We start from the raw sequence: 27,062 nt of genomic DNA on the forward strand, positions 1-27,062 counted from the left end.
CTCCTCCCCAACTTATGAGTCCTTTTCAGGCTTTGAACTCTAGTTAGGACAACATATGGCTCACTCATTGGTAACCAAATAAGCAATACAACCTAAATCCTACTCATGCCTTGGCTTTTTATCTGTGGTTGTCTTGCTGCAGGTTTCTAGAATGTGCTGTCTATAATTCATATCGTTCCCAAGTATTTAATGCAGCATCCTACTGCACTTGCATCTCCTAGATTGGGTTATGGTGCTAGAATTCTTTAATGGCACATCAGGGATCTTCCTTAAAATACACTCATGGAGAGGCAGGTGTATGCTGCCATGCTTTTCTACATTCAGCGTTGATTTATGGTGTGTTCATTGGTCACTCGCACAGATCAGGGACCTAAACGAGTTTGACTTTAACCCCGTGAACAGTCCCACTGAAACATTTAGTTAAGTATGTGCAAAAATGCTTTGCTGGATGGAGTCTATAAAGTCAGATTCCTGAGTCTTTTGGAGTGTGTTCCTTTTCCATGCCAATAGGCAAGGGAGATGGAAAAAGTAAATGGTTTTGCACTAGGGATGTAAAATACCATTTAATTATTTCATCGGTTAAATGTTAAGTTTTGCTGGTTAACCCTTTAAATGGGGGAGTGTTCAAGTGTGTTTGCGGGGTCGGGGGGGAGGTAATGCTACAGCACAGCTGGACTGGAACAACTCTGCTGGAGCTCACCCTGCCCACAGAGCTCTTGGGCCTGCCACAGATGAGGCCTGCTCCAGCTCCCACCAGTTACCTGTAACCGTTAAACCTCCTCTCTTGAGTGTTAGGCTTCCACTTAACCATTAACATCCCTGTTTTAAATTGCTCAACCTGGGCTGGGCAAATCAAAGAGAAGGTGTACAGGAGCTGTAATTTCTCAACTTTTGTGATGGATTAGCCATGGTGAAACTTGGACAAAAATTTGTTCTTAATGCTAAAATGGTTAGCTATTGGGTCATACAGTTAAATATTAACTTTACTTCCTAGTATATGTCTTGGTTAACTGCAGAGTGTTTTTGTCTGCAGTGCTGGCAAGCAAGCAGCCTTAATTCATACTTTAAAAAGCGTAAGTTGACTGAAAGTTAAATAATCGTATTTGCTTTAAAACTCATAGGTCAAAGTATTTGAAAATAAAGAGATAATTAGATCACAGTACAGAGAAAGAAAAATGTGTTTCCAAGTTAGCTATTTATCTAGCTTCACAGAGAAAGCTGGTAATGGGAAAAAATGATTGATTGATTGATTGTTTAGACTTCATTACCTAGACCATCTATGAAATAACTGAAGAATGTAGTTTATGCTCTTTTACATCAACCGAAGATGTGTATTTCACAGGCAGGTACTCAAGGCTGTTATTTCCACCTCGTTTTCTCTCCTTTATGTTTTTAAGCTTTTTCTTCTCCAGTGTTGTATAGTGTTTAAAAAATTGTTAAAAATGGTGCCACACGCTTTTTAGCCTGACATTTGTTATAGCTTAAAAGCTCTATTTGTGAAAATGTTCAGAGTTATCATTGGTCACAGCTGCAAATTCAGATGCTTTAAGAAGTTTTAAAGTTCTATATATTAGAGGGGATACTTCCCTTTAAAACTTCTTAAAGCATCTGAATGTGTGAATGTGTATATATATGTAGGAAACCTCTGTCTATGCACACACATCATATAGTCCTATAGGCAGTGTTCCCTCTAATTTTTTCCATCCATGTGTGAAATAAATTTTGTTATGTGTACCAAGGCACGTGCAGATCTGCACCATCTATAGAAACACAGGCAGTTGGCTGTGGGAGGCTGTGGGCGCTATGCTAATCAGTTGGACAGCACTTGAATCTCTCCTGGGTGGCCATCCAAATGCTCAGAATAGAAGGAACACAGCCCATAGGCTGTGACTCCACTAGGTACTACCTAGGGTGATATGCCACATATGCGTAGCTACCAGTGGCAGAAGAAAGCTGCCAGCTGTGCCCACAGTGCGATGAATACATGTATACATGGCTCAGAGAGAGGGTCTGGAAGAAGGGAGGCCGCGGGAAAAGGCTTCAGCGACTCTCCACCATTTGGAATCTCTCCCCGCTCCGGGAGCGTTTCACTGTGGAGGGGAAGAGCTCCAGCAGCAGTGGGCTGGCGGAACCTTTCCCCATGGGCACAACCTTACTCTGTGTCCAAAGAGGGCTCTGGCTGGGGGAGGTCACCTGGAAAGGTTCAGCCTTTCCCCATTGCCTCCCTTTTGCCAGGCACTTTCACTACTGAGGTGAAGGACTTCAGCAGCGGGGAGCTGGCGGAGGTTTCCCCCTTGATTCTCCAGCCAGAAACTTTTTCCCCACTGGGGGAGTCTGTTCCCTGCAGAGGGAAAAGGCTCCAGTAGCGGGGACTCAGCAGGACACTACAGTGCTAAAAATAGCAGCAGGAAGTACATCCTAGAGGTGTAGTGCGTGAGAGTGTATGTATTACACACCCTTCAGGCTTGTCTTTACTTGCCTACGCTGAGTCTCTCTGGCTTTACTGTTTATACCAGGGCTAAGGGTTATGCAGGTACGTACGCCACGTGCAGCTGAAAGAAGCACGCAGTGTAGTTTGGTCCATACACACATTCCAGCACGAGCACTCATCAGCACGTGCAAGTTAACGGTGGGTTTAAAATGGGGAAGTGTATTCTGTCAGGGTTTGCATCCCTGCCTGTTTCACACATCTGTGCAATTTAAGCACTGTGGCCCAAATTCTCTTCCACAGCCGCTGACTGTAGAACTCCGCTTCAGGAGGTTCCAGACTTGGCTTGCAGTGACTTTTCTGGCTCCCTTCTGTGGGACTGCCAGTGCACTGAGGGCTGTTGTAGCTTCTCCCTGGGGCTGACGCAGCAGCTGGGGTTTGGTTCAGAGTAAAGGCCATGTTCGTGTACGCTGGCACACTAGCTGGAAAGTGTGATTCCCAACGCAGATGAACACGCACGCTCTCACTCTGCAGGAGCTATTGCTGAAGAATAGCAGCATGGCAGTGCCAATACCAGCAGCAGCTCAGGCTAGCTGCCTGAGGACAGTGCCACCCGAGCCAGGTCTGTACTCAGGTGGCTAGCCTGAACTGCTCTCCGTGCTGCCTTGGCCCCTCTACTGTGCTTCCACACTAGCTCAGGCAGAGCAAGTGCACAAACATCTACCTGAGCTGGGCCCCTGTGGCTGCTAGTCTCCTTTTCTTCCCCAGCCACACTTTGTACTGGTAGCAGGGAGGGGTGGGGAGATGTTGGTTTGACACATCTGTAAGCCCCGGCTCCAGTGGGGAGAGTTTCCCTCCTATGGCCACCAACTTGTTGCTTTAGGGCCACCTGGCACTAGCTATTAGGTACAGTGCTGCCTCAGAGCAGCCTAGGAACTGGGTGCTTGTTTTGAAAATTATGCTTATATTTGTGCCCCTTCCCACTTTCTCTCTCTTCTTTTTGTTTTTAAAAGACCTGTATTGCAGCCCATGAGTCTAATGGAATTGATATTATAATTGCTCTGATCCTGAATGACATAAACCCTCTTGGCAAATATTGCATGGACCTGGTGCTTCAGCTAAAGGTATAACCAATATTTTTATTTACCTATTCAGATTCAAGTAATCTTAATTAAAAATGCCTTTGCAAGTGTGCTAGGAACCCTGATGCTTATTTAATCTCATGACAGCATAATATACCCAGTGGCAATAGTAAACAAATTAACTCAGTTCATCTCAGCTAACCCATGGCATCTGCCACAGAAAAATTCCTTTCTATCCACCATCATATCCAGGAATATATCTTCAAATTCTTCCAAAAACTTTATCAAATGGATACTGTATACCTAGTATGAAGACTCTTGTGTTTAGGACATACAATCTCGTGGTGTGCTTCTCAAACAACGTAACACATCAGGTATTTCTATGAATTGATCAGAACTGGTTGGAAATTTTTCATTAAAATATTACAAAATGCCAGAAATGACATTACTTGTGCAACCTTAATTGGGTGTGTCTGTGGAATATGCATTATGATACAGCCTTTAATTATGTGCTCACATGCTATTTTTTCTCATAGGACTCTTCATTTTACAGGATGGATGATGCTCCCTTAATTAACCGCTAGTCAGTCTTTTAATTTCTCCTCATTAGTCAGTACCCGCTAATTTGGAGTACCCAATTCAAGACATCTGAGACCTGAATTGTCAGTGTTCATAGGGCTGTAAACACTTCATATGTTCTGTAAATCAGTCCTCAGTGACTCAGGTTGGCCACCCAGAAAATGGACACACAATAGCCATGTCTACACGTGCACGCTACTTCGAAGTAGTGGCACTAACTTCGAAATAGCTCCCGTCATGGCTACACGTGCTGGGCGCTATTTTGATGTTAACATCGACGTTAGGCGGCGAGACGTCGAAGCCGCTAACCCCATGAGGGGATGGGAATAGCGCCCTACTTCGAAGTTGAACGTCGAAGTAGGGACCGTGTAGTCGTTGCGCGTCCCGCAACATCGAAATTGCGGGGTCCGCCATGGCGGCCATCAGCTGAGGGGTTGAGAGACGCTCTCTCTCCAGCCCCTGCGGGGCTCTATGGTCACTGTGTGCAGCAGCCCTTAGCCCAGGGCTTCTGGCTGCTGCTGCTGCAGCTGGGGATCCATGCTGCATGCACAGGGTCTGCAACCAGTTGTCGGCTCTGTGGATCTTGTGTTGTTTAGTGCAACTGTGTCTGGGAGGGGCCCTTTAAGGGAGCGGCTTGCTGTTGAGTCCGCCCTGTGACCCTGTCTGCAGCTGTGCCTGGCACCCTTATTTCGATGTGTGCTACTTTGGCATGTAGACGTTCCCTCGCAACGCCTATTTCGATGTGGTGCTGCACAACGTTGATGTTGAACATCGACGTTGCCAGCCCTGGAGGACGTGTAGACGTTATTCATCGAAATAGCCTATTTCGATGTCGCCACATCGAAATAGGCTACTTCGATGTAGGCTTCACCTGTAGACGTAGCCAATAAGTGACCGCCTTTGAAAAGTTTGGTATAAGTCATTTGCTCAGCGATAATCAGAAGCTGTATGGTTGAGGCAGAGATAGAACCCAGTTTGCCAATACAGTAGTCAGCTGCCATAAACCACACAAATGTCATGTCTCTTTCTGCACTGTTCTGCCTCATTGGCTGCATGAGTTCTGAATTCCAAAACAAGTGGGGAAGGAAGCATCCTACAGACAACAGCCTCCTTTTTTACACCACCTGATTCATCCTCTGGGCAGGTCAACCTGTGCACTGATTGAGGCCAAAGCCCTGTTGGGAAAAGTAATATGTTATTAAGTAGATGAAGATGATCTCCTGTCTCTGTCCCAGGCCGGTTCTTCTCATATCAGTTCCAGTTTCCATTCCTTGGGCGTCCCAGTCACACTCTTCTTGCCCAGCCAGTCCAGGCTCCCATCCCAATGCTCATCTTCTTCCCACCCTACCTTTTCCTCACTCGCTTTTCCCAGCCAGTCCCTGTTCCACCCAGGACTTTTGGTCCTTTTCGGTCTCTTCCCCCAACCTCTCACACACACTTTCCCTGCCCCCACTGGCTCACACACACACACTCTCTCTTCAACTCTTCATCCAATCTCAACCTGCCTCCATACTCTCTTTGGTTACTCATCCCTGGCTCTTTGTCCCATTGCTTTTGCCCAGTTAGTGCCAGTTCTCCCCCAGTGCCATGACTCCTCACACAATGCAACTACTTTCAGTCTGTGTCTTTGTGCAACACCAATCTTACTGTGTCCCCTCATCTGGTCCCAGTTTCCCCCCAAGAGTCATTGTCCAAACCTGCTCACTCAACACCCTGTCCCCCCACAGCCCCAGTTTTTAATTCTCTACATTCCAGCCAGGCAGCTTCCTCTTCCACCTGCCTTGGTCTATGGTGCAGGGCTTGAGAGAACAGGAGGGACAATCTGACTAACTAGAGGATTTGAGTTGCAAAGGTCTAGAAAATCTCTACTGACCATGTGCAAGCTATGATTTCTTCAAAGGCTTATGCTGTGATGAAAGGCAGGTGGATTTTCATGTGGAAAACAAAAGTCCTGCTCCTGTCACAAAGGTCAGCCAGCCCTTGCCATGTTTTCAGTTCAGGCTCCAAGGCCATGAGGGTTTTAGAACTGCTCCAAAAAAAGAAAAAGTCACAAGAACTTTTTAATGTGGGCAAAATAACATATTTTTTCCCCTTTAGGCTCATAAAAAGGGCAGAAAATTTTTGCTTGAAAATTTCCAGAATAATTTAGCCTGTCAAGCTACAGCCCAGACAGTTAGTTTGGCACATTCATAGGCAAATGAGGGAAAAAAAGGTCTTAGAATGGGAGATAGTGGGGACCCTTAAAAATGAACCTGTTATCAGTTCTGCTTCTAGTAGGGAGTCCATTCTGCCCAGATGTTCATGCAGGAGATTTCATGGGGTTGGCATACTCTGTCAGCGCTTCACAAACATAAGAAAATTTAGTCTCATGACAATCTTGCAAGGTGTAGCGGTATTATCCCATTTTACAGATGGGGAATTTGAGGTTGTGACTTGCATAGGATGTTCATGCAGAGCTGAGAACTGAACCAAAGTCTGTTCAACCTCTGTATGATGCTTGAACCACGAAACCATCCTTCTTCCCTGGTGAGATGCAAATGATTTTAAGTGAAGCAAGACAGGGTCCTAGCCTCTCAGAAGTTATGGAGCTACTACTTTCTAAGGTCTTGCTATTTTAGCCCTGGAAGAGAACTGAGTGAAAACCTGATAGTTAAAATTCCCACCAGGAGTCAAGGAATAAGCTTGATATTTGGTACTCAGACAAATGTGGAGATTACTAAATCAGTTGATTGTATAGCCTTTTGGGTAATAACTAATTATGGTTTAAAAACAGAGAGAAATAAATGTGCATCATAGGCAAAAACTTCTGTATAGTACACTTTGTAATTACCTCTGCTCTCCATTGTTTCAACAAAATGACAAAAACTGAGATGTGGGCAATAAGGACAGAAAATGGGATCTCCTTTATTATGCACTGTGCAGAATAAAGCTTTGTATTTGAAAGTCAGATATTTTTTCAATATTTTAAAATACCTCTTAAAATATATTATATGTAGTTAGTTAGCTTTACAGTGCATTGAGTTCTAAGTCAGAGGGCAACCGTTCAATGGGTCAGTACATAAAAGCTACAAGCAGTTCAGTATCGTATCCACTAAAAAAAAACTGTGATCCTAGTCATCTCAATTAAAACAAATGCAAGGGTCATTAATCCTGGAAATAGATTTTACATTTGCATTAACTTGGTTTTGTATCTCTAGAACAATGCCTCCAAGCTTTTGTTGGCTATTATGGAAAGCCGGCATGACAGTGAGAATGCAGAAAGAATCCTTTTTAATATGAGACCAAGGGAACTGGTAAGAAAACTTCTGAGTGTTCATACATTTTATGGCTAAACCCTGCCTCCCGAAAAACCCTTACAATGTTTTGTAAAGGATCTGCATCTAAACTGAATAGCAATGGCTGCATGTGGGGAAATAGCGTATCAAGATAGTACTAATTCTGCAAAGATATTTGAAAAGGACGAAGAATGCATGATTTTATTCTTTACAATGTCATTATTTTTATCTGGTCCAAGCACTTTTCTGTCATTGTTTCATAAGTAAATTATTGTATTCTGGTAAACCATCTTCAAGTGCATTTTGTCAGTAGCTAGGAAATTAAGCTTATGCTGTTTGTATTGCTGCACTGAGAAGAGAGAATATGCCTCTCAGGCCAACCAAAAAAGGCAAAAACATTTTTTACTGTATCTTTGAATAGTGATAATATTTGTATTTGTCCCTCATGAATTTCTGTTACGGTGGAAAAGCTGAGGGAGTGTCTGGTTCCATCTGAAATGGGCAACTTGGTGACCGGAAGAACCATGACCACATCCTACAGTAATATCTGTGTAGACAGGCCACATGCCTGTGCAGAACATTTTGAATGTCAGGCTTCCCCCACGCCCAAGGATCTTTACAGGATTGAGGCGTATGTGAGATACAAAGAGATTTGTTTTTCTGTAACCTTTGGGAGGCCTTAAGATCCCTGACCCTCCCAATAGCCCATCATGGATGGTGCTGCATGCTTCCAGATGGGAATAGGTTGCAAGTGTCCAGCATTACAAGGCCCAGCAGTAAGGTACTACCTGCAGCATCTTTGATCTTTAGACATTGCCCACAGCCTCAGCAACCTTTCTTTACACGTGTTTAAAAAGCTCTCTTTCTCAAGGCCCAGGTTTTGTGTTGATTTGTCACTGAGGCAGAAGACTTGCTAATGAAAAATGTCACGATTCTGAGCCTCAAAAATGTATTAGAAATTAGTGTGGGTTTTGGTTTTTTTCAAAAGATTCGCTAGGCTACATTAGATCAGTGATCCATCTAGTATGGTTATTATGTCTCTGGCCCTGGCACTTTCAAGGTAAGATGAAATAAACCATGTACTTTTGCAATGTTGCACATGGCAAGAAAAATTCCTTCCTGACCCATCAAAGCCATTAGCTTATCCCTTGAAGTGCATGATATGATTACCTTGGATTTTAAAAATAGAAATGGTGAATTTCACAAGCTCTTCCACAAAGTTCATTGTTAGATTTTAATCTTAATTGCTGAGTCCTTAATTTTTCTTGTACTCTGCCCTGGACAACCATTTTTTTATAACTGTTTCCCTGGTGACCATTAGAAAAAAATACTGCAGGTATTCCTAGCACACCTTAAGTTGACGAGAGTTTTACTTTTGACATTAGTGGGGCCAGGATTTCACCCTGTCAGTATGTAGGACGTTCAGAAGGTTAAAATGCAGCCCTCCCTGTACAAAGCTTAAGAAAACAGGGGTGGAGTGGTACAGACTTCCTTCCCAACATGCAGTTAGGCCATGAGACTCTTAACACAACCCCTTCAAGGCTGCTGTTACGGCCTACAGGAATGCTACTCACTAACCCTTTGTGCTCTGTGTGAGCATGGATCCAGTCACTCTACGCTGCTCCATTCCGTGTGACTCCTTCACATCATCTTGTTTGTCATTAATGCTGAAATACTGTACGGTGGGGGTGGGGGGAGTAACCTGCCCAACTCCTGTACTGCCACAGCAGGTTTCATTATCTGTCTATCTAAAGTACGTATTGGGCCCCCATCACTATAGTAGATGGGCACTTCACAACCTTCAGTGTATTTGTCCCAGCAACACCTCTGCAAGGTAGGGAAGTTTTGATACTTTCATCTTGTAGGTGGGGAACCAAGGCATAAAGAGTGTGATTAAATCCCAAACCCTAAAAGGTATGTAGGCACCTGACTACTGTTGAAATCAATGGTGGATAGGCATATTAACATCTTTGAGGAGTTGGGCTTTATCCAAGGTTACACAGGAATTTGTGGCACAGCAGGCACCTGAACATAGGTCTCCTATACCCCAGAGTAGGGCTCTAGCCATGGGCCATCTGTCCACAGTGGTAAATAAAACCCTCCACATCTGGATTAATTTCACCTGAAATACAAAGGTAAGCACCAGACTAGATTTTTACTGCAAACTTGGCAGGTTGTCTTAATGTGGCAGAGCATAGAACAGCAAGGCAAAATGCAACTGGGTGAGATCAGAATAAACCAAACACCTTCTCAGGCTTCTGTTCATTCCGAATGTGCTTTTCAGAGTACATAGTCCTCTTTGTATGACATTGTGGCACCTATCCAACTTAGATCTGAGCACAGTGTGTGAATCTGAACACTATCCGCATTTTCCCTAGAATTAAACTATCTGACCTCCCTTTGGTTGTATTTGTTTTAAAGGTGGATGTAATGAAGAATGCATATAATCAGGCTTTAGAATGTGAGGAGGAGGAGGAGAATGGAGATAATATTTCACCAAAAGACGTTGGCCACAATATATATATCCTGGCACATCAGGTATGTGTTTTGTTCTTGTGGGTCTGCATCTATAAAAGAAAAGCCTTAAAGGCTGCAAGATATCATTACATGCTACCCTAGATCTACGTGCATCAAAAATTAAAGTTATGTCTCTCTAACATCTGCAGGATAGAGCTTACATAGGATATCATTTTCTCTAGAGCGTCTTGGGGCAAGGATCAAAGCATGTAGCTTTGTTGTGTATAGAGTTAATGTCTATGCCATGTGGGTGCTATTGAAATGTAAATAACATAAACTGAATGAATGTACATTACCTGCTCTATTCTGTCCTCTTTTGTTGGTTCCTAGTCCAGGAGTCTTTGGTTCAGACTAGTGAATAAAAATAACTTATCTTAAAGCATGGATTGAATTAGTTTACCATCAGTTATATTTTAATTCATGTCTTATATTCTTATCTGAAATGAATTTTAATAGAAATACTAATTTTATGTTAAATCTGTTAATTTATTCAGGCAATATTAAAAGCACAGCAGTATGAGTATTTTGTTGCTATTGGATTATGCTATTGTAGTACTGGTTTCTTCTACAGTGCTTTATGCACTGTAACATACAGGCATTAGGTGATAAAATAAGGTACCGTGTTTCCATGCCACAACTGAGACAGAGTGAGCTTTTGTGTTTCATGAAAAAAGGCTGTGGTTTTAGTAATTGTGTAGGCAGATAGTACTTGCTATTCCATTTTTAGGACAAAAAGCAGTCAAGTAGCACTTTAAAGACTAGCAACATAGTTTATTAGGTGAGCTTTCCTGGGACAGACCCACTTCTTCAGACCATAGCCAGACCAGAACTGGCTATGGTGTGAAGAAGTGGGTCTGTTCCACGAAAGCTCACCTAATAAACTATGTTGCTAGTCTTTAGAGTGCTACTTGTCTGCTTTTTGTTTTGATAGTGTAGAGACTAGCACGGCTTCCTCTCTGTTACTATTCAACATGTTTAGGACCTTTGCTTTTGTTGTTAATTACTTTTGATAAAAGTGTAGTTATGAAAATATTGTACCTAAATTGTCAGGAAATACAAAGTTAAACATATTCCTTGATATGTGAGTGATATTGAGCAGAAAAAGAAAAGAGGATATGTTATAATTACACTAATATGCTGAGAAATATAAATTATATATATATTATTGTGTCTTCAATATGTCCAATGAAGGGCTCTCATTCCTATTGTGTTATGGAAAGCCATGTTCTTCTTGCATCACATGTGGTGTCCTATCACAGGCAATGGGAATTCTGTGGACCTTGCACCTTGTACCAATTTGCACCAATGAGAACATTTTACATCCATTTTGTGCTTGCTGTGCCTGGTGTCAATGACTGTACAAGGCTCAGCACAATGAGGAATCTGCTCTTGAGAGTAGAATATAGATCTAAAGCTACAAAAGAAAAAAATGCTGGGATACTGGTGTTCTGCTGCAGATAGACAGTCACTACTATGAAACCAACACTAGTTTCCTGTGTCTTATCCTTGATGGGGCACTTTGGTCATACCCTAGGTCATGGCAACAATTTCCTGAGCCCCTTCATGCCCTGAAGAAGAAAGCAAGGAAATTGGCTTTAATGTACAGATTCTATAAATCTGACTGCATTGGATATCCCAGTAAACATGTCTATTTATTATTATGTGTACGGTTGTTTAGAACACCATATAATGACTTTAAAGAGCACTTGACCACTGTTTCTCAACCAGGGATATGTGTACCCTTGGTGGTACACTGAGGTCTTCCAGGGGGTACATCAACTCCTCTAGAAATTTTGTCTAGTTTTACAACAGGCAACATAAAAACACTAGCAAAGTCAGTGCCATCTGAAAGTTCATTTAGACAATGACTGCTTTCTGCTGCTTCATGTGCCTTACACTGAAATGGAATATTTCTGTTCTAATTTCTTTGTTGGATAATAAGATGGTAGAAAGTCTGGAAGTTTTCAGTGGCAGTCTCCTGTGATACTTTTGCATGTCTTTTTAAGTGAGGTGTAAGTTGGTGGAAAGCAAAACAAATCTGACTCTAGCAAAGGGTTCAGTAATCTGGAAAGCTTGAATGACACTTGTTTCAAGATCTCAGATTACCATAGGACCATGTTTCTCCACTGGTGGTACACATACCCTTAGGGGTACACAAGAGAAGTCTGGGGGTACTTATAATTTTTAAAGGGGTACTTTATTAAAAAAACTTGAAAAACATTGCACTAGACAACTGAACCATGGTATTTAGGCCCTTCCCCCACCCCATTAATGAAAAGTTATGATTTTTGGCACACAACAGCAAATCTTTGACCACCAAACTGTTTCCACGTGTCATCTTTCGATCAGTCTGGGCTGGGCAGGAAATGAACTTTTGTCCCTTATGAGTAAGATCATTGTTGCCTAGTTCCTATCCTGGCTCTGTTCTCTAAACACCCTCCAATGCTATCTTATGTATAAACAGCTTAATGGTGGCTGTGCCCTCCACTCTGTGTAACTGACCTAAGTTTTCATCATATTTCTTTGCTCTGCTCCTTGCAGTTTCATCATTTGCGAAAACAGTAAAAAAAAAACAAAAAAAAAAACACAACTGTACAGCCTTTCAGCTGCTTTCGTGCAGCCGCCTACTCCGGTTATAGCTTTCGTACCACCCTCGCGCAGCAGATTCTAGCTTGGAGTTCCTCTTTCTGTTGCCACAGACAGTTTATTTTGGAGGACTCAGACTTTCAGTTTTTGTTGTTGCTCTTGTAAGGGCTATCATGGGTTCTGCATTTTGCCACCACGACATCCCTCCCTGCTCTTCCTGTGGTTGGTTTTTACCAGCAGCAAAAGGCTTTCTTGTAAGTGTCTGACCTGCTGTGCCAGAAAGATAGAAACAAATCACAAGAGAAGTTGAGGACTGCATAGTGGCCTCACACTGCAGCTTAAGATAAAGAAGGCCCCTTACTGTTAATTGTGCACCATCATGTTGATCAGCATGTCATCTTCTTCAGACCCTGCCCTCATATCTCACGTCTATCCTCCCTGCCCACCTTGGTAGACCATGTGGGACTGTTGTTCATGATGGTTCTCTTCCACTGATTTGATTCCTTTACTGACACTGTTGCTTACCATTCTTCCCATCTAGTGCATTGTAATCAGAGTAAAGAACTCAAATTGGAGAAAACAGAATTGAGCCTTTCCTGGGCAAACCAGCTTAATTGGCACGCCACATACAACACTGGGGTGGGAGCTGGTACAGAGTAATGATGTAAATAGGTGCTTGATAATTGCATGCTGAAAAAAAAAAATTACCCGATTGACAGCATGCGTGATTCATTTCACAAGAACCTACTGTGGCCAAACATTCCATCTGTCCCTGTTGTGTTCAAGTTCCTTGCTCAGAGCCAAACGTTGGGTTTTTTCCTCAGTTACTCTTTTTTCAGGTTCTCCCAATGCTCTTGGATGAATATCACCCAGACCTGGTGATTTCTTGATGATTGTTGTTTGTTTCAATTCCTCCTCTTTTCACATCTCAAACAAAGGGATGGTGTTTATCATAATAATTTAAAATGTAGATCATGCTAATCAAGTTGACTTTCTCTTTTGTGAGGTTAGAAAAGCTCTCAGCAAGGAGAATTTCCATGGCACTATGTATCTGTGATGTGATGTAAATTTAGACTTTACAAAGGTTTCTGACACAGCACCACAGTACATTGGCCTTTCTAAGTTGGAATATCAAACTAGAGAGTTGGTTCAATAGGGGCAACAAAAATGTCATAAATAGATGAGCCTGAGACCCATCAGCCAATCATGCTGTGCCCCCCTTATGAAACCGCAAGCTCCCCTGAGGGGTCCCACCCCTCAACTTTGCGTACCCCTTGTTTAGATGGTAATAAAATTTTCAGTGCTTTGTGACTCCCTTTCCCTCATTGCCTTTCATGACAGCCATTGGGTTTTGACCCAACAGGTTAAGAAATACTGATGTGTAAGGTGTCATCCTTTTCAAGATCATGCCCTGAATCTCCTGATCCAGCAAAGTACTTAAGCAAATGCTTAATATTAAGCCCATGTGTAAGTGCTTTACTGGATTGGGACCAGAGAGAATAATTATGGAGTGCCACAATGCCTTTTTTGAGCAGATTATAACTTCCTAGAAACAGAAGATTTGTATAAGGTTAAATTAAAAGTTTAGTTAAATACAGAGGTGAAGCTAGAACTACTTACGTAAATGCAATAATCCCCTGATGGCACAGGGACCTGATGACAGAATGATTTCCTCCCACCCTGTGTGGTTAGAAGAAATTAACACTGCTTGATATCAATGCAGGTATGTTGCATAAACAAACATCAGCTTGAACCAAACAATCTCCTTGATAGCCTGGCACAGTTGGAAGTTCCCTTTCATTGATAAGTACTTAAAATAAGTAAAGGGAAAACTAAATATACCTTAGCAATTTGAGTTAATGGGGAAATCATACATATTCCCGTCTGGTGCTAGTTATCAGTGGAGAGGAGGAAACAAATTGTTCAGAGGAGCTGATCTGCACCTGGTGTAAGTGAAGCTACCCTGATTTGCACTAGGTGACGGTCTGACTCTTTTAATCTATAGGTAGCACTGATTTTTATACAGCCAATTATTTCTACATTTTGAGGAGCAGTCTGAGGCTTCTCAAGACTTTGATGGGCACATCTCCTCCCAAACAGATGTCTGGAGGTAAAAAAGAGCATTGTACATACTTTCAGGAGCATGGCTAACATTTTAGGAGCATGGTTCAGGGGAGGCTGGCACTGATCTGGGAATGTGAAGATCTGGCTTAAGGGCCTGGATGTGGTCTTGACATTTTTGTGATCTCACTGGATCTGTTTCTCCTCCCACCTTCTATCTGCTTTGTCTGTTTTTAGGTTATAAGCTCTTCGGAGTAAGGATTGTCTTTCATTGCCTATTTGTACTGCACCTCGGAGAGCAGGGCTCTCGTGGTGATTTAGACAATGATTAATAGAAATAATATCTTAGAATCCCACCAGCCCTGTGGGATGAAGTAACTCTGAGTGCTTTAGATAAAGCCCTATACCAAAGTCCATGTCTCTTCCTTCAAGTGGAATTTAAGGCTTCTGAGCTATACTATTAGTGGGCATTTGCTGACGCTTGCAGTTTTCTTTCCTAGCAGAAAAGCATTAGCTGATGAGATTGGTAAAGAAGGAGCTAATGGGGACCTGCCCTAGGAACTGTGATGGTCAGGGGACTCATATTCTTGGCTGCCAGACTTGAAACTTCTGGGGAAACTTTTATTTTCTTCCCGTTGTTTTGTAGTTATCATCCTGATGAGACAGTCTGTGGCATCCAAATGACACTGGCTAATTAAGTGCCAGCAGAATCAGAAGCTGTTGCAAGGCTTTTGCACTCAGTTTGCCAGGATTGAAACAGAAACCCAGGATGCACATCACCCTCCCTGCAGCTCATTAGGATGCTATATATCTCTACCTTCAACCAGCTCCAGTTTATAGATACAGTATGGAGGCTGCACCGCGGCCTTGACACTAATGAGGCCCTGAAAGCTTAAACAAATGTCTTAGGCTGTTCTTCACTGGCAGGTAGAGTCCTTAGGGACTTGTTCTGCAACTTTTTATTGTCCTATCTTGTTGACATTGGCTTCCAGCTATTACCCCATCATTTACCCATGCAGTTTCACCATTAAATTGAATGTCATGGGCCCCAGTACACAGAGGAGTCCCACCAGAAGTGGCCATGCTTAGAAGCTCCCACTGTAGGCTTGGGTCCAGTTGGGTGGTGCTTATATTCATTTCCCTCAAAATGCAATAAAGTCAAACGTATCAGTTGATAATGCGTGCATCCTCTGGGGACGGCATATTGCATTAAAGTGGAGGTAGACATGCTTAACTGGGCAGGGGTTTTTCTGTCTCTCACTTCAGTTATCCTATGCTCTTAGGATCTGTGGGTTTGAAGAGCTCTGTATCTGGGAGGTACAGTTTACCAGAGATTAGAAGCCCAAAAGGTACACTAGAGGGAATGGTGGTGGTATTAATGTGTAGCTCCTCTCTCAAAAGTGACTGTGTTAGAACCAACCTCTCCTTCAAGAGACTTGCTGGTCACTCTGTGTATCCACAGTCCTGTCCATTCACGTGACAAAACTATATAGTTACTAGTTTTGTGGGAGAGGGGGCTAGGTTGTCTTCTAAAGTCCATTTCACCAATAGCAGTTTTAGCCAAGCTCTTTTATGAGGCCAGATCCTCAGCTACTGTAAATTGGAATAGCTCCACTGTAGTCAACTACACTGCATTGATTTGTACCAGCTGAGAATCTGTCCCATTGCCTTCACGTTGTGCTATCAGTTATATTGGTACTTTCCACTGAAACCATACTGCTAGCAACACTCTATTGTAAAGCAGAATTTTGTCCAGGAGAATCATCGTTACTGTTGGTGATATATGAACCAGAAACAACTTCTCTCTTCTTTCAGGCTGTGTTTGCAGAGGTGAGAGTGACGGTGAGAAAAATCACTCTGCTGGTGAACTGAGCCAATCTAGTCTAGAAGTCTTTGGGAGATAATAAATGTGGAATCCCACAGTGCCATTTATGTAGTCACTTTTCGAAGTAGACTTCACTTTAAGTCACCATAAGTGACAGTGAATAATGCTGTCTGCGCAGAAATACAAGTAATATACCACTGACGTGTATATTGCAGTAGAGGCACCCTGATTAATAGAAATATAAATGGTATTGAATTGTAACCATACAACCATAGATGAAGTCTTAAACCAGAGTCTGAGCTGGGATTTGTGCGTTAGAGGGGTTCTGCAAAGGACTTGTTTAAAATTGGGCTAATGCCATTTAGTAGGCAATGTGAGGACCAGGAGATTTCCAGCTGGCAAACTGTTTTAACAGCTGTTTTATGATTTCTTTGCATCAAGAATAAGAAGGAAAATTACTTAGGACACAGGTAGCGGTTGAGGGTAAAAACAGACACTCAGCCATGGTGGCTTTTGCTCTCATGGGTGTAGAAACTTGGGGCCCATTTTCCCTCCTGGTGTATGGCTAGTGACATTAGGGGTTTCTTTCCTCTGGATCACCTGCTGGGATGAGACTGACCTATGCCAGGGTCATTACTTTGCTGTAGCTGCCAAGAATGGGTATCAGTTGCTTTCCAGTATCTTTATATCTGCTGATCTTCATTTAGTGGCTGGCTAACATCAGTAGCCCACGTCAGATGAATGGGACTAGATGTCTAGGATGAAAATTACATTTCCACCACTTTCTTTGCACATGATGCTGATTTGTAGGTGGCTGGTACAAATGTTGTCCAGATGACTGCAGTAGAAAGGTGGGATTTGGAAGGGAATATGATCACATTGCATGTTGTCTGTGCTCTCCCCTTTAGCAATCCCTGAAAACAACTATTCTCTTTTCCTTTGGGTTTTGTTTGTGGAGGATGAGGCAAAAATCCAGCAACATTATTTAAAATTATGGGAAGGCTCTGCCAACATCTTGCATGCATTCTGGATGCCCCATCTCAAGAAGGGACATTAGAATGGGAAAAGATATGGAGAAGGGCAAAATGATTAAGGGTATAGAACAGCTATATTAACAGTGAGTGATCTAAACATTGTACATCCTCAATAGTAAACATTTCAAGACACAGAAGACGTTGGTTTATTTTGGCTTAAGATAATCAGAAGGACATACTGCCTCAGGCCAATGGCCCGTCTAACCCAGTATTCTGTCTTCCAATGGTGTCTGGTGCCAGAAGCTTCAGAAGGAATGAACAGAACAGGGCAATGCATTTGTGATCCACCCCCTGTCATCCAGTCCCAGCTTCTAGCAGTCAGAGGTTTAGGAGCACCCAGAGCATGGGGTAGCATTCCTGACCATCATGGCTAATAGCCAATGACTCACCTATTCTCCATGAACTTGCCTAATTCTTCTTTTGAACCCAGTTATGCTTTTGGTCAACAGAGCTTCCCCTGAGAATGAGTTCCACAAGTTCACTGTGTCTTCTGTGCAGGTGTACTTTGTTTTAAATCTGCTGCCTATTGATTTAATTTGCTGACCCCTGGTTCTTGTGTAATGTGAAGAGGTAAATAACACTTTCTTACTCACTCTGCACTCCATTCATGACTTCATACGTCTCTGTCATATCCCCCTTCATTGTCTTTTTTTCTGAACAGTCCCAGTCTTTTTAATACCTCCTCATATGAAAGCTGTTTCAAGCTCTGTTACCCTTCTATCTGCCTTTTCCAATTCTAAGGAACTTTTTGAGATGGAGCACCCAGAATTGCACACAGTATGCAAGATGTGGGCATACCACATATTTGCATAGTGGTGTGACGTTTTCTAATTACTAACCCATTTCCTAATGGTTTCTCACACTGTTGGCTTTTTCGACTGCTTCTGAATATTGACTAGATATTTTAACAGCACGTCCAACAATGTCTCCAGAGCCTCTTTCTCGGGCAGTGAGAGCTAATGTAGACCCCATCTTGTTGTCTGTAAAGTTTTGGAGATGATATTTTCCAATATCCATTACTTTGCATTTATCAACATTGAATTTCATCTGCCATTTTGTTACCCGGTCAGCCAGTTTATCAAGATTCCCTTGTATGTCTTCACAGTCAGCTTTACACTTAGCGGTCTTACGTAAGTGTGTATTGTCTGCAAACTTTGTCGCTTCTTCATTTCCATGTCATTTATGAATGTGTTGAACTGCACTAGTTATCTGTACAGATCCTTGTGGTATGCCAATATTTACTTTTCTCTGTGAAAACTAACCACTTATTCCTACCCTTTGTTTCCTGACTTTTAACCAGTTACTGATCTATGAGATGACCTTCCCTGGCTATTTCCAGTGATTCCATGATTACTTACTTCGCTTAAGAGATTTTAGTGAGGGAACCTTGTCAAAAGCTTTTAGAAAGTCCAAGTATGCTACAGCTACTGTATCATCCTTGTCCACATATTTGTTGACCCCCTCAAAGCATTCTGACAGCCTGATGAGAAATGATTTTCCTTTGCAAAAGCTGTGTTGACTCTTTACCAACAGATCATATTCACCTATGTGTCTGATGAGTTGATATTTACTCTAGTAAATCAATCAGTTTAGCCTAATACCGAAATTAGGCATATTGGCCTGTAATCACCAGGGTCACCTCTAGAGCCTTTTTTAAAAATTGACATTACATTAACTGTCTTCCAGTCATCTGGTACAGATGCTGATTTACGTGATAGTTCACACGCCATGGTTAGTACTGGTTAAAACTCCCAAATCTGGCATTCTGTCATCCGGCAACATCTGAGGTCCAGCAGGACCCTGGATCTTGCAGGACCTGAGAGTCTTGGGGCTGGGAGAACAAGCGGCCAGCCAGACCAGCAGCTGTTCTAGTAGCAACAGGTGGGCAGCAGCAGCCAGGAGTCCTAGGCTAGGAGCAGCAGCAGGGAACAGGGCCTGGACTGGTAAGCTGGCCGCTCAAATGAGGGGGAGCAGCAGCTCATCGCCAGAGCTGGGCAGGAAGCCGTGGCCAGAGGAAGCAGGCAGCCAGGGCTGCACAGAAAGCCCCTGGCCAGGAAGTGGCTCACAATGGCTCATCACAGTGAGAAGCCGTGGCCCCAGGAAGCCGTGGCTGGGACCGGGCAGGAAGCTGTGGCCTGGGGAAGCTGTGGCCTGGGGCTGGTGACTGGGGAGCCTGCAGGGGGGGAAGGGGGTTGGGAAGGTGCAGGCGGGGAGCCCAGGAGCAGGGACTTAGGCCAGCAGAAGGACAGGTAATTGACCACCCCTGGTCCGGCAAAATCACTGGTCCGGACTCTTTCAGGTCCCAAGGGTGCAGACCAGGGAGGTCGCACCTGTAATACCATAATTTCATATTTAAGTTTCTTCACAACTCATGCCAGAGTTTAAGGCACACTTCCCCAGAAATTCAAACAGACAAAATCTTCAAATTTTTATTCAACATATTTACAGGGGATTGACTCTCTCAAAGATACTAGACATTTTTATCCATTTAGTTTTGTAAGAAAACAGGCCTGACTTTCATTAACACCAAGGTTAGTTTTATACCATTCTGATAGCGGAAAGGGGCTTGAAAGTTGGCATAAGTTATATTTACATTCATATTTGCACCTTTTAAACTGCCACAGCGGTGTAAATGAACAGTAATATAGATTGAAACTCATGTTCACCCTCTACATCAACCTGAGGTTTCTATTTATTTCTGTGACCTCTCCCTCTTCACCAAACCTCCTTTAGAACCTGTTTGTTTTTAATTAATTTCACTGAATGCTGCATTAGGTCCAATATGCCTATGAGAGAGGATGTACTCCAGCAAATCCAAAGGGCTAATGATTTAGGACAGGGTCATCATCATCATCATCATCAACTGTGGGCTCAGAGCCTGTTCGTATCTGATGCCTTCCTCGCTATTTCTTTGCATCTTTCCCTGTCCAGTGCAGAGTGGCTTAGTTTCTGTAGACTAGCACCTCACCAATCTACTATATCATCTCTCCATTCTCCGTGGGGTCTGCCTCTCCTATCCGAACTGTAAATGTAGTTGGCATGAGATATGCCCTATATTGTGGGTGTGCAAGTTCTAATATATTTTAAAATGAAGCTTTTCATTATGTTAATGGTCTTGTGAATTTATTACTTAGTCGTAATATCTTGCCATAAAGCAACATCATTTTTAAGACATAGACTTCCCAGCACGAGAAACTATAAACCAATTTCCAATTTTTTTCTATTACATAGAAGAAATTCTTCATGTTCAACAGCAGAAGGAAATAGTAATTGAGAGAGAGAGACAGAGACAAAATTCTTTGGTATCGTGGCAAGAAGAAAATTGGTTTATATTTGCCTCTCTTCTTGTTAATTCATCTCCCAAAGCAGTTTTCTCTTCAGTTATATTCATTTTGTCTCAGAGAAAAGGTAGAGCCAAAATAGAGGTCCATTGGAGATGAAAAAAAAATATTAATCAGAAACACTTATATATGAGGAGAGATTTTTTCCTTTTATTTGAAAAGGAGACTAATAAAAGAAGATAAAGTACTGATATGCAGCATGATAAAATGCACAAAGAAGGGAATTCTGTGTTCCCTCTCCTAAGAAGGGAACGAGGGAACATGAACCTGAAAGGCAAAGGATTAAAGGACTAAAAAAAAAAATGGTTAGATAGCCCATGGGACTCATTTCCACAAGATAACTTTAAACATAAGAAGGTTAAGTTAGTCTATAAGGTGCCACATGACTTCTTCTTCTTTTTCATAAGAAGATTTGAAGCTTACCTGGAAATATGGTGGATTCTCCATAACTTTAAGTCTTTAAATCAGGACTGAATAGCTTTCTAAAAGATATGCTATAGCTCAAACAGGAAACATGGCCTTGCTGTAGAAATTAGTGGGCGAGATTTTATGGTCTGTGTTCTGCAGCAGATCAGTCTACATTATCACAATGGAAACTTCTGCCCTTAAAATCTTGAAGAAATTGTGAGTAATGAGGCTATCCATAATTGCATTAGGATAAAGAATGCCTAAGGAATCTATACTGTCCTGCTTCATGGCATAAAACAACCTCCTGATTGACGGGTGAGGAAGAAATTTTCCCTATTCGCATGTTTCTCCATAATCATTTGCTATGTAGTTTCTTGCATCTTCATCTAATGTATCTGCTTTTGACTGAACTAGGTGGACTGGTGAGCTGATCCAGTGTAGAAATTCCAAAGCGTCAACGTAGTGCCAGAACAGCATTTTATTCAATTAGGATGTCACAGAAAATAGGTTTTTCTGGTCGCAAATTTTTGTCTGTTTTTTGGGTTTTTTTGTGTTCTCTTACTTTTGGATGCTTCATTGAATATTTGTAATTTGTAAATACATTCCCAGATTAAAACAAAAAGGCAGTCCAATGCTATTGGATTGCCTTTTTTGTTTTCATAGAATATAGACTAACATGGCTCTCTCCCTCTTACTATTCCCAGATTAAGAGTAAATTCAAATTGGCTGCGGGTTCTTGGCATCCTCTATGTACTGGATATACTACATGCCGATGCACTGTTATTAGATAAGAAATGGAGCAATAAGTTTTGCACATATACAAATAACTTAGCAATGAGCTATCCCTTTCAGACAGGCCGTGCAGTATTTGTGCAGTCCTGTGTTACTGCTAGAATGGATTAATGCCCTCTGTTCATTGACTTTGACTTCACAGCCCCAGTCTCATAACTTTTTTACTGAGCATATACAAGATGTGTCATTTTGCCCAACACAGAGGTGCATCTTCCTCTGAAGTAGTAAAACATAAGTTATTTAGCAGGACCCGCAGCATCACACAACAGCATACTGAAGAAAAACTTATTCATTTGAAATCATGGGAGGACTTTTAAAATGTAATTATCAAATTGGGAAAAGCATCTCTGTCAAAGGTATGAAGCTTTTAGACCTGTACTTAAGTGCACAGTGCTGTTCTAATTGTTTGGTGTCTCTGAAAAGCTCTCCAAAATGACCTGGACTGCTGGCCAAATCAGTTGTCATAAAAAACCTAGCTAGAGACTTATGTAAACTGGCTTTTTAACCCATTCATTTATTTGTATGATTATCAGCTAATGGCATTTTTAGCTATTATTTTACAGAAAAAGGCCTTTTGAAGTAAGCTGGGGGTAGTGTAAAATGGTGAATCTGAGAACAGGAAATATATCAGATGTCTTCCTTTTTAGTTGGCTCGCCACAATAAAACACTGCAGCAGATGCTGAAGCCCGGGTCTGATCCAGATGACGGAGATGAAGCCTTGAAGTACTATGCCAATCACACAGCACAGATTGAGGTAAAATATTGCTCTCTGAAAGGGAAGCTATTGTGGTCTGTGGCCAGTTTGCTTCCTGCTACAGCTTCTCTTTAGATTTTTTTTCCTGAAGAACAAAACTTATTTAAATAGGATAGATTATTTTGAAAAGGAAAAAAGATGAATAATATCCTAGTGAGGAAGGGAAAGAAGGTCTGGATATTCTTTAACATTGACTTAGTGAATTTCAAACAATTGTTCTATAGTCTCTTCTCTGTGTGATATGGAACATTGCTTGTTACAGAAATAATGACTGGGGATAGCAGCAGTGTCTTAGAAACAAGAATAATCTTGGGTTGCATGTCAGTCACACAAGCCCTACTTTTCAAGCCAAGTAGGTTTATGGATCAAATGAGAATTTTGGCTTCAGTACAAAGAAGTTTTTTGAAGTGGCATGAAGATTCAGAGCAGTTTTTGTGTAAGAGGATGAGGTGGGTTTGGCTCATCAGGTCCTTTCCAAATGGAAATTGACACAAACCTGTTGGACAAAAAATACATTTAGGCTATATCTATGCTAGCGCCCCACCCATTTTCGAAAGAGGGATGCTAATGAGACACTTTGGGATATGCTAATGAGGTGCTGCAATAAATATGCAGCACCTCATTAGCATAATGGCAACTGGCTGCACTTTGAAAGTGCCGCTTTTGATCACATGCTGCCCATCTACACAGGGTCCTTTTCAAAAGGACCCCGCACGCTTCAAAATCCCCTTATTCCTATAACCAAGTAGGAATAAGGGGATTTCAAAGTGTGCGGGGTTCTTTTGAAAAGGACCCTGGGTAGACTAGCCGCACGTGATTGAAAGTGGCACTTTCAAAGTGCCGCTGGCTGCCATTATGCTAATGAGGTGCTGCATATTTATTGCAGCACCTCAGTAGCATATCCTGAAGTTTCTTATTGGCATCCCCCTTTCTAAAGGGTGGAGGAGCTAGTGTCGACGTAGCCTTAGTGATTTTGGCAGTCGTAGAAGGTGTAGCATTCAAGGATGTCAGCTCTAAGGGGACACATCCTATGAGGTACGTAGAACAGTCATTTGGAAACTGTGAGGGTTTGATGCAAAACTAGCTGATTAAGCATAAGTACCATAATTGCACATAGACTCACACATAATGCTATGGCTACACTAGACAAAGAAGTTGACCGCCGATAGACAAATTTTAGCTTCATCGTTTACGTAGCTAACATCAACTTATCAGCGGTCAACTTCGATGTCTGTCAACACAGAAGAAGGGCGACAGGAACATTTCTTCCATTGATCGTCCTTATTCCTCACTGCTTGTGAGGCGTTCCGGGGTTGACTTTGATCTCGGAAAGCACTGTTTCACACGTACACAAAACAAAAGCCTGGAAGATTGACCATGAGCAGCTTGATCTCCTGCAGTACTGTGGCTCGAGCCTAAGGTCAAACCATGTCCTTTCTGGGATCTGGTTTATTGAAAAAAATCACAGTCCAACATCATTCTAAATGAAAACCAGTCTTTCTTCAACTCTTCAAAGTTCTGTCAGCTTCAGCTGGGCTCAGTAGTTCCTTACCGAACTCAGTTCCTGCTACTGGCATTTCCTAAAGCCTCTTCCTCCTCAGACCCCTTCCCCTTATGGCAGAAGGCATCAGCCAAGTGTTTTCATCCAGCTGCTATGGAGAGCATCACCACAGATTGTTTCCCACACTGTCTCCTGCAGGTGTCTCTCACTGTGGAACAGCTATAACAACTGTTCCTCTGGTTCTCACTCTTGATTTTAATTAGGCTGACCTTATATCCCCCAGCTAGTCTTGTTGCTAGTCATAGTACCCCATCACATGATTCTGGTTCTCAGAGATATAGATGAGGTAGAATCCAAAAGTCCCTGAAAAGGTCAGCACACCCAAGTCATTCTCTGTTTACTGTGTGCCAGTACACGCATACCCACAGCATTTTGCTAGCCTAGAGGTGAAACTATTTTACTCTTAAATATCAAATCATTTTAGAAGGGAGGGAAGTGACAAGTTTTGCAAAACAGGAAGCCCCCCAAAAGCAGTGGCGAAAAATGAGGATGTAAATGACTCTGTGCCTAACAGGGCTTCTGATGAAATAAGAGAGAAGGTTGCCAGAAATGAGCTGATCATGGAGTGTCAGATGTATAGTCTCTCATCTCAGTGTACACGATTTGTTCAATTTGTAAGTCAGAGGGTGATTCTGTAATAGCAAGCTCTACAAAGAACTGGGGATCTGAGATCCAAGGTGTGTTTTCTGCCTATTGCTTCTTCACCGGTAATACAGACTCCACAGGCGGATTCAGGGAACAGTTCTTCATGAAGATATGTAAGGCAGAACAGAATCCAGCTCATTCCTAAGTAGCTCTGTTGGTTCTGAAGGACTAGTAGTAGCGATATCTTGGTTTTGTCAAGTAAGCAGACAAATCTCCAAGGCACATAGGGAGTGGTACTGTATAAGTAACAAGATGGTGATCTACAGGCTCATAGAGATGAACTCAAATTATAAATTGAAGTTCTTGGTCCAAATGCTATGACCTTTGACATCTGAGAATGTGTGGATGTGGAGGTTTATTTTAGCTTATTATAAATATGGTGATAGTTTCCAGAGATCAGATTTGGAACCTTCTCAAAGACTGAGGATACTAGAATCTAGATTTTTTATTTGAAGCACACCTGTATAACCTCATCTTAAAGCAGGTTTTTGAAGGCAAAGACAATTTTACTATGAATTACTCAAGTATTTTAATACAGCGTCATGCAGTAGTTGAATTTTTTTAAAAAAGTTCTAAACCAATTTGTAAATAAAAGCAAACTCAATCAGAAGAGAATTGCAGCATGATTGAAAAGTCTCTGACTTGAAGGACACATACATTTGTATTTCCAGATTGTCCGTCATGATAGAACTATGGAACAAATAGTCTTCCCAGTTCCTAATATCTGTGAATTCCTCACTCGAGAATCCAAAAGTCGTGTATTTAATACAACTGAGAGAGATGAACAAGGGAGCAAAGTGAATGACTTTTTCCAACAGACAGAAGATCTATACAATGAAATGAAGTGGCAGAAGAAAATTAGGAGTAAGTACAATCTACCATTTCAAGGATTTAGTTTCAGGTTGTTTAATTGTATTTAAAATCTGTAAGTCACCAAATAAGTATTTGACATTTTCATTTTTACTTGTTTCCAATCCCTTTGCTATTACAAGAAAACTTTTTATGAAATCAAGATTGCAAGTCACTGGAGATGTGACCCTGCAAGAGATAGAGAGAGAGAGAGGCAGACAGACATGAGTACGCACACATGCACAAAAGAAATAATATAGAAAAGTGGCTAATAAAATCATCCCTGGGCTCTCAAGACCAGAGTTGAGTGGTGGCCTGGGAGGGTGTGACTTCACTGATGACAGTAGAGTTGCACCCAATTATGCCAGATAGAATTTTGGCCCCTAATGTTTTACAAGAACGTGTGTCACTGCACATTTGCACTTTTGAATATAGATCACTGGAAATAACTCCTTTGGGACAGATCCTCAGCTCGTGTGATACAGTATGGCTCCCGTGAATTTAGTGGAGCTTTGCCAATTTATTCCAGACCACATTGCACTGAGTCATTATTTAATATTGCTGGTATATTCCTGTATTTTCTTAGTAATAGCACTTTGCACCCATGGATCCAGCTGGATTAATTCCTGGCAGAACCCAGTCTGCAAATCCTTGGTGGCCAAAGGGACATACCTACTCAAGCTATTTACAACCCCCACCCCTCTGGAGGGCACAGCTCCCCCAGCACAGACAAGAAAATGGGTGGTGCTAGTTTCCAAAGAGATGTGGCTAGAACACACAGAGTAAGCTGCCTGGGTCCATGGGCCTCTCTCCCGGGAGCCCCAGATGGAACTTAGGCAATGTCTACACTACGTCGGAAGATCGACCTGCTCAGGCTTGATCTTCTAGGGTTCGATTTTGCATATCTGGTAGGTATGTGAAAAGGTGACCTACCAGGGGTTGGCACTGACCCCATACTCCTCACGAGAAACTCTCCCATAGACCTTCTTCATCGAAGACAGCCAGATAAGTTGATTGCAGATACATCTATTGTAGCTCCACTATTGCAATTATTGTAGCCAGAATTGCATATCTGCAATTGACTTTCTTTCCCTAGTGTAGACAGAGCCTTGGAGCTATCCTCCAATGCCCCTCCCCCCCCCGGCCCCAGATTGAATTCTTAAGCAAAATGGTGCTGCCATCTGACCTCCTGTAGGAGTGAAGCTGTTTATAGTAACTCAGGCGATGGCAGATGGCAGCCCTGTGTGCTCTCTGGAGTAAATCAAGCCTTTTAACTAATTAAGCTTCCCAATACTTCTGTGAAATATAGATATCTAAGGATCTC

At 42.2% G+C, this 27,062-nt stretch overlaps 1 protein-coding gene across 3 annotated transcripts in view; it reads left to right on the top strand.

Moving 5' to 3' along the window:
* Positions 1–27,062, top strand: part of ITPR2 (inositol 1,4,5-trisphosphate receptor type 2) — a 340,554-nt gene that overhangs the window by 253,735 nt on the left and 59,757 nt on the right. For all 3 annotated transcript variants that reach the window (XM_075004401.1, XM_075004407.1, XM_075004412.1), the window contains 5 exons: positions 3,442–3,552; positions 7,287–7,382; positions 9,786–9,902; positions 22,576–22,683; positions 25,561–25,753. In XM_075004401.1, the coding sequence (XP_074860502.1) occupies positions 3,442–3,552; positions 7,287–7,382; positions 9,786–9,902; positions 22,576–22,683; positions 25,561–25,753 (625 nt within the window). The remainder of the gene's footprint in view (positions 1–3,441; positions 3,553–7,286; positions 7,383–9,785; positions 9,903–22,575; positions 22,684–25,560; positions 25,754–27,062) is intronic.

Source organism: Carettochelys insculpta, chromosome 1 (assembly GCF_033958435.1).
Source record: "Carettochelys insculpta isolate YL-2023 chromosome 1, ASM3395843v1, whole genome shotgun sequence".
Classification (NCBI taxonomy): domain Eukaryota; kingdom Metazoa; phylum Chordata; order Testudines; family Carettochelyidae; genus Carettochelys; species Carettochelys insculpta.